General features: G+C 39.8%; 1 protein-coding gene across 1 annotated transcript in view; it reads right to left on the bottom strand.

Annotated features, from left to right (window-relative positions):
• Window positions 1-15,000, bottom strand: part of LOC125047903 (Down syndrome cell adhesion molecule-like protein Dscam2) — a 372,111-nt gene that overhangs the window by 333,199 nt on the left and 23,912 nt on the right. Inside the window, exon 2 of the mRNA XM_047646450.1 lies at window positions 64-257. Coding sequence (XP_047502406.1) covers window positions 64-257 — 194 coding nt within the window. The remainder of the gene's footprint in view (window positions 1-63; window positions 258-15,000) is intronic.

Raw genomic sequence — 15,000 nt, 5'->3', positions numbered from 1 at the left:
AATACATATAAGCGGACACAGACGGCCAGAGGCCCCGACAGCCGAGCGGCCGGGCGGACCCACCTCCCTGACGCCCGGGACATTGGTGACGGGCGAGTGGTTGAGGTGGAACCAGGCGATCTGCGGCGGCGGGTCTCCCTTCGCCAGGCAGTTGAGCACCACGCCCGAGGTGTTGGTGAAGGTGACCACGCCCGCGGGAGGTTCCACCAGCACGGGGCCTGCGGGCGTCGTCGACACGCCCACGCCCGCGACGCATCCTGTGGGGGAGAAGAGAGAGGGAGAGGGACTTGAGATATAGAGCTGCGGGTGTGAGTTGTTAGGTGTTGTTTTCTGTGTTGTTTGTTTTGTTTGTTTGGTTTGAAAGTATTAGACGATTATCCATTGGTTTTAAAATAACTTTGCAAAACAGTTTATTGAAATATACCTGCATACATACATATATATATATATATGTGTGTGTGTGTGTGTGTGTGTGTGTGTGTGTGTGTGTGTGTGTGTGTGCGTGTGTGTGTATAAATCCGTAAGTTTTAGAAAAATAAGTGATAGTAATAGATATATTTATAAAATAGATATATTAAAGAATATGTATGCTGCAGAAGTGAAGACGATAATAAGGATAATAACAACAATTAATGAGAATAATAATGATGATGGTAATAATGATAACAAACTAACAATAATATTAACGAAAAATAATAATAACGAAAGCAATGATAAAGATCTTAACAATAACAATGATGATAACAGCATTGCCAGTAACAGTCACAAAAAATTACTTCAGGATAATAACACTAATAATAACAGGAACAAAAGAAAAATCAATGAAATCTCTCCCCTTAACAACCCCCATACCCTCTACCCTACCCCCCCCTCGACCACCCCCCCCCCCCCACGCCATTCCGATCATCGACTTCTGAATTCGAAATCAAACTAGCGCAAAAAAGCACAAATGAAAAAAGGAAGAAAATTCGACCTTCGATTTCAAAATCTCTCCCACGCAAAAAAAAAAAAATGTAAATAAATAAACAGATAGAATAGAGATATAATAAATTTTGATAAATAAATAAATAACTAATAGATAAAAAGATAGATAAATAAGAAAAAATAGTCAATAACCCAAATAACCAAATACAGACAAATAAATAAATAAAAAAACAACAAAAAACAAAAAAAATACATATATATCTGTTTTTAAATCATTAAAAAAAAAAAATGGTATTTCCCGATCAGAATTCCCTTCCTTCTGATGTCCCGGATACCTCGAGTCCTCCTCCCCCCCCCCCTCCCCACCCAACCCCCACCCCAACCCCCCACCCCCCCGCGCGACCGTCCACTCGACGTCTGATGATTCGCCGTTGAAGTCCTTTTGACATCAAGGCGCTGACAGGAACTCGAGAGATATCTTAAGGAGATTGGTTGCCCCTCGGATCCTCGGTGCCCTCCTTGTCTACGGTGGGCCCTGGGTGGATTTGCGGAAGGGTTCACGGAGGGAGGGAGGGAGGGGGAGGGGGGTTGGAGGAAGGAGGAAGGGGGAGGGGTGGATTTGCGGAAGGGTTCAGGGAGGGAGGCAGGGAAGGAGGGACGGGGAGGGACGGGGAGTGGGGAGGGGGGTAGAGAGAAGGAGAGGAGGGGGAGGGGTGGATTTGCGGAAGGGTTCAGGGAGGGAGGGAGGGAGGGAGGGAGGGAGGGGGGAGGGGGGGTTGGAGGAAGGGGGGTAGAGGGAAGGAGAGGGGGGAGGGGGGATTTGCGGAAGGGTTGAGGGAGGGAGGGAGGGAGGGAGGGAGGGAGCGGGAGGGAGGGCGGGGTGGAGGAAGGGGGGAGGGGTAGAGGGAAGGAGAGGGGGGAGGGGTGGATTTGCGGAAGGGTTCAGGGAGAGAGGGAGAGAGGGAGGGAGGGGAGAGGGGGGGTTGGAGGAAAGGGGGTAGAGGGAAGGAGGTGGGGGGAGGGGGGTAGAGGGAAGGAGAGTGGGGGAGGGATGGAGGAAGGAGGGGAAGGGGTGGTTCAGGGATGGAAGGGAGGGGGTGGAGGGGTGGGAGGGACAGGGAGGAGCGTGGGGGGGAGGGGTAAGAGGAACGTGGGAGGGATGGGGGAATGATGGAGAGACGGGAGAGGACAGTGGAGGGCTGGTCTAACCCTCAGGATTGGAGGAGGGTGGAGGGCATAGGAGGGATGGGAGGGATTATGGACGGGGTAGAGGAAAGGGCTTTCGCTCAGGAGGGAATTTCGGTTTTTTGGGGTTTTTTTTCTTGATTCTTGGTAGTGTTCTTTTATTTCTGTGACTGCTTATTTGCTTATTTATTCATGTTGCTTCCTTTCTCTCTCTCGTCTTCTCCACTATCTGTCGATATCAATCTATCTTTCTCTCTCCCTCTCTCTCTTTCTCTCTCTCTCTCTCTCTCTCTCTCTCTCTCTCTCTCTCTCTCTCTCTCTCTCTCTCTCTCTCTCTCTCTCTCTCTCTCTCTCTCTCTCTCTCTCTCTCTCTCTCTCTCTCTCTCTCTCTCTCTCTCTCTCTCTCTCTCTCTCTCTGCCTTCCTCTTTCTTAACCTTTTACCTTTCCTCTTATTTATTCCCTCCTTATTTCCTTCCCTCCTCTTTTCTTCCTCTCTACCTCCCTCCTCCCTTCTCCTTCCCTCTTCTACTTCCCCTCCTCCATCCTCTTCTTCTCTTCCCTCGTCCCTTCCTCCCTCTCTCCCTCACCGTCCCTCATTCCCTACCTCACTTCCTCTCCCTCCCTCCCTCCCTCCCTCTCTACCCTCACTCTTCCTCTCTCACTACCTCTCCTTCCCTCATTCCCTCCCTCCCCCCCTTCCTTCCTCCCTCTCTACCCTCACTCTTCCTCTCTCACTACCTCTCCTTCCCTCATTCCCTGCCTCCCTCCCACCCTCCCTCTCTACCCTCACTCTTCCTCTCTCATTACCTCTCCTTCCCTCATTCCCTCCCTCCCTCCCTCCCTCCCTACCCTCACTCTTCCTCTCTCAATACCTCCCCACTCCCTCCCTCCCTCCCTCCCTCCCTACCCTCACTCTTCCTCTCTCACTACCTCTCCTTCCCTCATTCCCTCCCTCCCTCCCACCCTCCCTCTCTACCCTCACTCTTCCTCTCTCATTACCTCTCCTTCCCTCATTCCCTCCCTCCCTCCCTCTCTCCCTCCCTCCCTCCATACCCTCACTCTTACTCTCTCACTACCTCTCCCTCCCTCCCTCCCTCCCTCCCTCCCCACCCCCCCTGCCAATGAACGTTCCCTTCCCCATAATACCCAAGCCTCCGAGCTGCTCTCATTTAGCTCAAGTAAACTGAACATTGTCAACGAGGGAATGGAGTATTTAATTGTCGTCCAGCTCTCTTGATTATCTTTTAAGTTCTGTTTGTAAAGTGACAGATCGATTCCTATATTTAGATGAGGGCGGTTTGAGGGTGGGGTAGGAGGGGGGTAAGGGGGGAGGGAGGGGGGGTTTCTGATTGCAAAGAGAGTGGACGGTTCACTTGTTTCGACGGGGGATGGCAGGTTGGTATAAGGGTGGAGGGGTGGGATGTAGGTAGAATAAGGGGGAGAGATCTACTTGCAAAGAGAGGGGTCAATTCACTTGTTTTGATGGGGACGGTAGGGTATGGGGTATGTGAGCGGGGGGGAGAGATCTACTTGCAAAGAGAGGGGTCAATTCACTTGTTTCGATGGGGACGGAAGGGTAATGGGTATGTGAGTGGGGGGAGGGAGAGAGATCTCTTAGTAAAGAGAGGGGTCAGTTCACTTATATCGGTATAAGGGCATAGGGGTGGGATGTGGGGAGAGTAAGGTGGGGGGAGGGGGAGATCTGTTAGCAAAGAGAGGGGGGGTTAATTCATTCATTATGAAATATCTGGTATATTTGGTTTATGTTGATGGGGTAGGGTGACCGGTTGGGTATCAGGGGAGGGGAGATAGAGTGCCAGGGTCTCCTCGTAAATAGTCAGTTCAGTTAGCTTTGACGGGATGGTTGGGTGTCCCAAAGGGGGGGGGTGTCCAAAAGGGGGTGGAGGAGGAGGGGGGGTGACGTTTTGACTCTCACCCTTATTTTTTATTTTATTATTACCATTATCAATATCATTATTATTATAATTATCATTTTCATTATTATCATTGCTATTTTTGTTTTGTTATTACTGTTACTGTTACTATTTTTCTCATTCTTTTCACTGATTTGATGAAATAATTGTTATCATTATCATCATTGTTATTATCAAAATGATTATTATTATTATTATTGATTTGACATTTTGACGTTATTGTTATTATCATTTCATTATTATTCTATCAATATTTTTGTTTATCTTATCATCATTTTTCATTTCTGTTAACATTTATTATCATATCATTATCACTGTTTTATTATTATCATCTTATTTTATCATTAAGTTATTTTATTATTATCATATTATTATTATTATCATTATTATTATCATTATTATCATTTATTATTATTTTGACGCCATGACCCCGTTTGGATAGTGTAGGGCGAGGGAGGGATTCTATCTATAAAGAGACAGCGGTCAATTTCCTTATCTTAAAAGGGCACGGTGACCTGACTGGACATTATAGAGAGAGGGAAAGAGAGGTCGCGGACTATGCTTGCAATGTTGCAAACAGGCTGGTTAGTTTCCCCTATTTTCACTGGCTAGTTGGGTAATACAGGGCATGGGAAGTTTTGTTTGTGAAGAGAGTGGTCAGTTATTTTAAAGGCTCGGGTGGGGTGGGTAATATAGGGGAAGATGGGGGGGAGGGGTGAAGGGAAGTGTAAATGGGTTCCGTTTCTGGTTTGATAATGGATTTTTTTTTTTATGTGGGAGTTGAAGTCTTTTGTTTGTTTGTTTGTTTGTTTGTTTGTTTGTTTGTTCTTTGGTGTTTCGTTGTTTGTGTTTAGTTATGCTGGATTTCCCGTTTACGTTTTTTTTTTTCTCTACCGTTTTCTTTCTGTCTCTGTCTGTCTATCTACTTATCTATCTAATTATCAATCTCTCGGGCTCTGTCCCTCTCTCTCTCTACCTCCCTCCCACCCTCCTTCCTCGTTTCCCTTTCCCACCCTCCTTCCTTCCCTCTCCTTACTCTCTCTCTCCCTTCTCCCTCCTCACTATCTCTCTTTCCCTCTCTCTCTCTCTCTCTCCTCTTCCGACCCCCATTCCCCCTTTCCCTCTACCCCGAAATGCGTTCCCTTTCCCCTCGTCGTAAATCATTATGATCTCTCGAACTGCCTCTGTATTACCGTTGCGTCCCTGCTTAAATTATCCCGAATGAAGAAATACTCTGAAGGCAGCCGCGGGGATCAGTTGGAACTCTCCCTTTTCATTTGTGATGGTTTTTTTAATATTAATGTGTTTTTTTTTGTGTGATTTTTTTTTTTTTTTTGTCTTGTTGTCTTTACTGTAATTGTGTTTATGTGTTGTTGTTTTTTTTGTGTTGGTTGATTGTGTGTGTGTGTGTTTGTATTTGTTTTTGTGCACCAGAGGGTGTTTTTTGTTTGTGTGTGTGTGTCTGAGTGTGGTGTTTGTTTGTCCCAGAGTGAATTTTTATCTTCGTGTTTGTGCGTGTGTATGCTTGTGTTTGTGCTCTCCTTAAGTGTGAATATGTACACACACAAATTCCCAACATGTTTGTGTGTACATACCCATGTGTATATATACATGTACATCAGTACGTTTAAAAACATTCATCGTAAATATATCTCATATTTATTTCTCTTTCACGTAATCACCCGAAGCGACGTGCGTGGCAAACGGAAATTAACTTTAGGTGTTCAGAATGAGATGCCCGATGATAGTGTCTGTGAACTTTGACTTTATCACAAACACGGGATGAGTGTCTCCTGCCGACCACTCGCTCACAACGAGTCCATATTCACACGCATACACACGAATGTACACAAAGAAAAATGCACATAAAGATAAAATATGTAGATACACACTCTTGCATGTATACATACCCACATCAGATACAATATCACATACATACACACAATCACATGTATACCATAGAAGATAATATACATACATTATCACCTATATACCATATGAAATAACACACACATAAGCACATATATCACATATCAGATAATACACATACATTTTCACATATATGCCATATAAAATAATACATACATAATCACATATATACCTTATGTATTATACGGTATCCTCAAAACATAAGGTCCTACGTAAATTGTTAACGACTGAATAAAATCTTCGTTACTCTTGAAAACAGATTGTACAACCATAACATTCCTGGAGAAGGAAGGAATGAAAATTATATATTATCTTTTTTCTTTCCATACAGAGAAACAAAATGAATGAGGAAGATCATGGATGAGAAAATAGAATAATTGAGGAAAATAATGAATGAAAATGGATAATTTCTCTGGCATATGGATACTCGAAACACGCATTTCTCCGGGAGATATATTCAATGTAGTGTGAAAACAAAAGAATGAGAATGAATATTTCCTTCGTTCCTGGGATCCTCAAAATGGGCCATTCCTATGAAATTCGTGAATGAGAGTGAATCAAAAAAATATATTCTTACTAGGATTCTAGTATTCCTTCGCTAAGATGTGAAAAGGAATGAATGAAAATGATTTTTTTTTATAGGATCCCCCCTCCCCCCAACAAAAAAATAATGATATATAAATGAATAAGGAAATAATCATATGCAAGATACAATCTGAAACACCTTTATCTTTGAGATCTTCAAACTAATCTACGTAGCTATCTTAGAGATATTGTACTACGCGAAGGACTTAGAATTGTATCTTACTTATATTTTGTAATTATGTTGTGTAATTCACATAAATTACATCCGGTATTTGCATTTGCATTTATCGTTTGTGTTTATATAAATTGCTTTCCATCCATTCTCTTTGCTGAGAAAGGAATTATGCTTTGAATATGTAACAAAAAAAAACACTATCTAACGCAAGATATGACGTAGTTGCAAAAATATAAAATTGCAAGGATACTGCACTTGAAGAGTATTTCTACAACACTTCCTTCTCACTATGTAATTCTGTAAAAGCTCTGATAATCTAGCTTTCAGTAACAAATTTACCATCCCCGCTGATGTATTTGTGTGCGTGTGTGTGTGTGCGTGTGTGTGTGTGTGTGTGTGTGCGTGTGTTAGTGTGCGTGTGTGTGTGTGTGCGTGTGTGTGTGTGTGTGTGTTAGTGTGTGTGTGTGTGTGTGTGTGTGTGTGTAATTTTGTTTGACATTTTGTTTTAGTATTTGTAACGTTTTGGCACAGTATGAGGAACAATTCACGGATAGATGTCGTGTTAAATAATTTGTTTCTCCGGAAAATTCTCTCTTTTTTCCATTATACGGCCATTCTGATTATCTCGTTCCTTAATTTTCATTATTTTCTTCATTACTAGCTATTTTTCATAATTACTACCTCCTTTACTAGTTCTTTTTAATTATTACTTTGTTCCTTACTAGCTCTTTGGAAAAATGACTTGTACAGAATGCATCATATGAGGTCGATATCGTCTTGATTAAACGCATGGGAAAGAGAGAGAAGGGAAGGGGGGAGGGAAGAGGAGAGAGAGAGAGAGAGAGAGAGAGAGAGAGAGAGAGAGAGAGAGAGAGAGACAGAGAGAGAGAGAGAGAGAGAGAGAGAGAGAGGGAGGGAGGGAGCGAGAGAGAGAGAGAACCAGACAGACAGACAGACAGACAGACAGACAGAGAGGAGAGAGAAAGAGAAAGAGACGGACAGACAGCTACACAGACAGACAGAGGCAAAGAAAGAAAGACAGACAAAAAAAGGAGAGTTCTCTCTATAGAAAACTTAATCGACACATAACTGGCTTGGGTTACTCACGCCACCAACTCCCTGTGCAAGAGTGATGAGAAACCTCCTGCGGCCAATTTCAGGGCCAAGGACTTCAGATTTCAGGACGAGGAATGTCAACGTAAGGGAGTACAAAGCAAGATATTTCAGGGCAACGAATCTTAGTTTAAGGGATCTCACGATATGAGACCTTAGCGTAAGGGACTTCAGGACACGAGTTTTCAGGACAGAGGACTTCAGAGCAAAGGACTTCAGCGCAAATTATTTCAGGACTAGGTATTTCATGACAAGAGATAGTAAGGTATAGATTTCAAAGTAGCGGATTTCATGACAAGACACTTCAGAGCAGCGGATTTTAGGCAATCATTTTTTGGCAAGGGATTTCAAAGCAAGGGACTTCATGGCAAGAAATGTCAGGACACAGCATTTCAGAGACACCGGATTTCAGGTTCAAATAAAGATGCAGACAGAACCTCTCACAACAACTGATCGATGACAGGAATAACCATCTACCTCATCTTCTAATCATAAGCCTAATTATCTCTCTAAGCAATAATAACTTTAATTAGGATAAGTTCGAATATATTAAGAATATCAAACCACGGACTAGCCTATCGAATTACGCAAACTTGGGTCCTTTTTTGGGGTTCTTTTTGGGGTCAAGAATTGTGGAATGATGTCTGTGGAAGTTGCTTTTCGAGAAACAATCCATATCGGAATAACATAATGGAATAGAATTTCTTCACCGGGCCCACACTTTCTCCCATATCTGTGGAGAAATGGCCTCAGCGGTGTGGTATGTTCGCGAGGCTATAAACATACATACATACTTACACAGGCATACAGACACAGATGCACGGACATGGACATACATACACAAAACACAGATACATACACATACACACACATATATATATATATATATATATATATATATATATATATATATATACACACAGACTCAGGAACACACTAATAGACTTGTACAGACATACACAGACACACATACATACACAAACACAGGCGCAAAAACGTAGACACATTTAAACACAAACCCAGACACACACGCATCCATACACACATGAAATAGTTTTAACAAGGAAATGAAACAGATTAAAATCTTGATCTAAATTAGCTGTCAGTGATTTCCTCTATCGTGTATATAGTACGTACCTACTTAAATGTCTGTCCATCTATCTCCCTATTTATCTCTCTATCTAGCGATATCTGTATCTATATAAATTTATCAGTCGGTATATCTCTCTACTATTTCTCTCTATCTATTTATCTATTTGTCTGACTATCTCTTCCTACCTCTTTATCAGTCTATCTGTCTATCTTTCTCTCTCTATCTGTTTCACTCTCTATCTATCTATCTATCTATCTATCTATATATATATCTATCTCCCTATCTATCTATCTATCTATTTATCTATCTATCTATCTATCTATCTTTCTATCTATCTATCGATCTATCTATTTATCTATCTATCTATCTATCTATCTATCTATCTATCTATCTCTCTCTTTCTCTCTCTTTCTCTCTCTCTCTCTCCCAAATTACATTTCCAAGAAAGGAAAATATAACATGCTCACCCGAATGGCTGATCCTAATAATACCAGTAATAACCCTGGTAAGAATCCTCGGTAATTCGTTCCTCTTCACAAGCTAATATTCCAGAGTGAGAGAAGCTTACCTCCAGGAGCAGAGGCTGGGGAAAGTATTTACAAAAGGCTATTTAATTCTAAGGTGAATTCCTGGATTCCCCTGCTGGAGTGAATAGGATTAAAGTGATATTTCGTGTTAGCCCATTGCCCGAGGGGAGAGAGAGAGTCTGTGTGTGTGGGAAGGAGAGATGGGGGGAGTGGGAGATGTGTGTGTGTGTGTGTGTTTGTGTGTGTGTGTGTTTGTGTGTGTGTGTGTTTCGGTGGGGGGAGGGGGGATGCGTGTGTGTGTGTGTGTCGGTGGGGGGGGGGGGGGGGTTGTGTGTGTGTGTATGTGTGTGTCGGTGGGTGGGTGGGTGGAGGAAAGCTCTGTGTGTGTGTGTGTGTGTGTGAATAAACGGAAAATCTGTGTGTGTGTGTGTATAGGTAATATTATATATGTGAGTGTGCATATATGTGCGTGTGTGTGTGCAGGATGTGTACATACACGAGATGCAGACAGCTGTGTATGCATTTGAATCAATTTCTCTTCCCTCGTTTCTTTAATTTCATCTATCAATTCATACCTTTAATAATATCAACCACTTATCTATCACTCTCATACATTCAACCAATTCCCTGTTTATATATATATTCATCCACTTACGTCTCTCCCTTATAGAAAATATCTATCTACGGCTATATATAAAAATATATACATAGAGTAGTTAGCAAAAAATCCATAACTAGTTCCACTACCCAGAAGTGTACGAGCAACAGGTAGAAAATGAAGCAGAAAATGAAGAAATATTTGAAAAGTTTTTCTATGAGAGTGATGTTGAAGAATGCGTTAATGCAACAAAGCAAGTTTTTAAACTTATCTTATTTATGTATTTAATCATCATTAAGTCACTTGCTTATCTATCTTTTCATTTTATATTTCTTTATTTTTTGTTTTGATTTTGTATCTACTTATCTATCTATCAATTTATTTATTTATTTATTTACTTATTATTTTGTTTCTCTATTTATCTATTCATCTATCCATTTATTCTTTCGTCATCATTCACCCAACCATTTACTTATTTATTCACTCATTCATCTATCTATTCCTTTATTCATATATTAATGACAGACCGACTAAGTTTATTTCTCTCTCTCTCAAATAGGTAGATATAACATCTTTATAATGAATATAGTTTTCGTAGATCTGAAAAAAGGGAAGCCCTCATGACACATAAATTCAGAAAACATATACCACAGTGTCCTACGAGATTTTTGCGTGTCTTTTGTACATATGTCTTTTCATATTCGCGACGTTAGATAAACTTCATTCCACTACCATGCTGTAAAGACGTTTGTGTGTTTGCGTGTGTGTGTGTGTGTTCATATGTGTTTGTTTGTGTGTGTGGGAGGGATGTGTATGTGGGTGGACGTACATTCCCACCCTAAGATCTATCTATTTATCTATCTATATATATAAATATATATATGGTTGTGTTTATATATATATATATATGTATGTATGTATATGTATACATATATAGATAGATAGATAGATGTAGATATAACTGTGTGTGTGTGAGAAAGAGAGACTGATAGAGAGAGTAAAGAGGGAGTAAAAAAAGAGAGAATAAGAGAGTGAAAGAGGATGAAAGAAAGTAAGAGAGAGAGAGAGAGAGAGGTGGGAGAAAGAGGAGGCGAAGGAAAAGTGAGACAAACAGACAGACAGACAGAGACACAGAAAGAGAGAGAAATAAAATAAGGAAAAAATGACGTCCTTATCCTCGTTTGTGAGAGTGTATCATAGAGTGTGTTTTAGCATTTCTGAATCCGTAACAAAGAGTAAAACATTTCTATTAAAACTGAAAAAAAAAGATATACACAGACAAAAGTTGGAGCATAATGCGAAACTTCATGTAGTTATTTTGTGTTAAGTGAGAAAATGGATTTCTTGCTTTTGTCCCATAAAACAGGATAAACCCATTATCTGATTAACGATTTAACTGGTTCCTTCTTCGAAATGGCATCATTAAAGTGGGTTTATTTGAAAATAATGACCAAAAAATTTAATCAGAGAATATGGTTTATTTTTTTTTCCGGCGATACATTTCAATTCTATGTGGAGATAATTAGGTATACATAGTTTGTGTATATATAAATTCATGTATAGATATGCATATAGATAGATAGATAGATAGATAAGCAGATAGATGGCTAGATAGATAGACAAAAAATATATAGATAGGTAGACAGAAAATATATAGATATATATGGGTGGTATATATCAGTGTGTGTGTGTGGATATGCATTTATATATATATATATATATATATATATATATATATATATATATATATATATATATATATTTATATATATAATATATATATACATACATATATATATATATATATATATATATATATATATATATATATATACAATATACATACATATATAAATACATATATATATCATATTTCTGTATATATATATATGCATATATGTATATATATAAACTTTTAAACACCAAAACTTAGAGAAAAGATTCTTTTTCAAATACCAGTTGATGCAAATGAAAAATACAAGATATTTCTGATCCTAATATGCTGAATACATCTACGGCATCACTACGCCATATTTCACTTAGTCAACATTTAGTGTGGCAAAATTGTAATTTCATGCAATGGTAGAAAACGACAGTAATAATGATAACGATAATGATAATGATGATTGTGGTGGTGTTTATGATGGTGATGGCAAAGGTAGTGACGATAATGATAATAAAGATGATGATGATAATGGTGCTAATATTAGCGATGGTGGCCTACTGGCGGTGATTATGATGATGATGACGGTGGTTGTAATTATAATGAGGTAATGATGATGATGGTTGTGGTCACGATATGATGACGACGATGGTGATAATGGTGGTGTTGGTGTTGCTGATGATTGAGATAAAAATGATATTGATGATGGTGAGCAGTGGTGATTATGATAGTGCTAATGATGGTGATGATAAAGGTGATAAGAATGACAATGTTGATTACAAAGATAGGGATAATGATAATGATGATGATAATGATGATGATAATGATGATGATGATAATGATGATGGTGATAACAAAAAGCTTCATGATGATGATAATGACGATCTTGTTGATAAAGATAACAATGATGATAATACATACCCATGTCTTTGTCTGTATATATAACCTGAATACACACTATGCCATTTTATTTCGTCTTGTTTTAATGCTCCTTTGGTTTATTAGACGAAAATGTAAATGCATTAAACGTCTTCCTGTTCTGGAGAATGTTGTCATGACTTCTGTGACGACTTTGTGACTGTTTACTGACACAAAATATCTTTAATTTTTACTTTTGTTTTCGAGTAATAAGAGTAAAGTGGCTTGTTCCTAATGTCTTAATTTTGTTGTTGTTGTTGTTTTTTTTTAGATTTTTTTTTTTTTTTTTTGTTATTCTATTTGTTCCCTTTATTAGCTTTATAACACGACCATACCCGACCTTATCCTGACCTTTATCCGGCTTTAAATCCACACAATCCGACCTAAACCCGATCATAACCCTATTCAATCCGGCACCGTAACCCGACCTCATTCGGATTTCGACCCGATATTAACCCGACCTTAACCAACTATAAACCGACATTAACCGACCATAACCCGACTTTAACCCGACCTTAACCAACCATAACCCGACTTTAACCCGACCTTAACCAAACTATAACCCGACCTTAACCCGACTTTAACCCGACCTTAACCAACCTAAACCAACCATAACCCAACCTAAACCATCCATAACCCGACCTTAACCAACTATAACCCACCCATAACCCAACTTAAACCCGACCTTGACCCGACCACAACCCAACTTTAACCCGACGTTAATCTACCCTCAGCCCGCCCTGCATGCCACGCGAGGCAGGACCGCGAAGTCAAAGAGCCAAGAGTCATTCTTTCCTCAAGTATCCTCAGAAAAGGTTATCTTCTTGATATTTTTTCCTCTTCTTCTTTTTCTTCTTCTTCTTCTTTCTCTTTGTCTTTTTTTCTCTCTCTCTGATGATGATAAAAGTTATGATGATAATAATGATTGTAATGATGATAGATAATTCTGATGATGATGATGATGATAACAATAATGGAAATAGTAATAATGTTAATAATTATCATCATCATGAAAATAATGATGATAATTATGATCATGATAATGATATTTATGATCATAATAATAATTATGATCATAATGATGATAATGATAATAATGTTAATAATAATGATAATAATAATAATGACAATAACAGCAACAGCAACAACAACAACAAAACAACAATAATAATAATGATGGGAATAATAAGGATATTATCATTATCAATGATAATAATAATTGTAATAATGAAATTATGAAAATAACAGAAACAATGATGGCGATAATGATAATTCATATCTTATAAGCCAGACCACAAACACCCACGTGGAAAAGCAGAAATAAACCCACATTGCAAACGGCGACGATTTGCAACAGGCGAATTTAGCAACGAACGGAGACCGACGCACCAAATGCCAGTTGAAAACTCCCGAGGCTGAAGCGTTTGAAAAGGAGAAGGAGTAAGCGATATCCCAGAGTATTTCGGGGTCACTTTTCATATGATTGCGTGCTCCTGCCGCGTCCCTTGCAATGCCGCTGCAACAATGCAACAGCTATTGTCCGTGGGTTGCGAGTGAGGACTTGTCTTGTCTGGGTTTGGGCTTTATGTATTTCTGTCTGTCTGTTTGTCTGTCTGTCTTTTTCTCTCTTCCCTTGGTTTCTCTCTTTCTCTCTCTGTTTCTTCTCTTCTCTCTCTCTCTCTCTCTCTCTCTCTCTCTCTCTCTTCTCTTCTCTTCTCTTCTCTCTCTCTCTCTCTCTCTCTCTCTCTCTCTCTCTCTCTCTCTCTCTCTCTCTCTCTCTCTCTTCTCTTCTCTTCTCTTCTCTTCTCTTCCCTCTCTCTCTCTCTCTCTCTATCTATCTATCTATCTATCTATCTATCTATCAATCTATCTATCTCTCTCTCTCTCTCTCTCTCTCTCTTATTCTCTCTCATTCTATGAACACCTATTAATCTAGCTATCTAGTTATATAGATATCTATCTATCTAAACATCGATTCATATGTCTATCCATCTTTCCCCCTTCCACCCTACCTCCCGTCTATCTTACTATCTCAATACTTTTGTCTCTTCTTTATCTGTTTCTCTCCACCTCTTCTTCCCTTTTTTCTCTTCTCTTTTCCCCGTCCTTTCTCACATTTCCTTTCCTCCCTTCTTTTTTCCTCATTTCTTACTCCCTCTTTCTTCCTCTTCCCTTTTCCCCCTTTCTTTCTCTCTCCTTTCTTCCCTCCTCCTCTTCCCTCTTTTTCTCCCTCATTTCTTCCCTTTTCCTTTCTCTCTCTCTTTCTTCCTCCTTTCTACACCGTTCCTTTATCCATCCCTTTCTTTGTTCCTTCCCCTCTCCTTCTCCCTCCCTTCCTCCTTTCTTACTCTTTTC

The sequence above is a fragment of the Penaeus chinensis genome, chromosome 42 (genome assembly GCF_019202785.1).
Source record: "Penaeus chinensis breed Huanghai No. 1 chromosome 42, ASM1920278v2, whole genome shotgun sequence".
NCBI lineage: Eukaryota > Metazoa > Arthropoda > Malacostraca > Decapoda > Penaeidae > Penaeus > Penaeus chinensis.
Note: the sequence above shows the minus strand (reverse complement) of the source record. Positions and strands in the feature narration are given on the sequence as shown.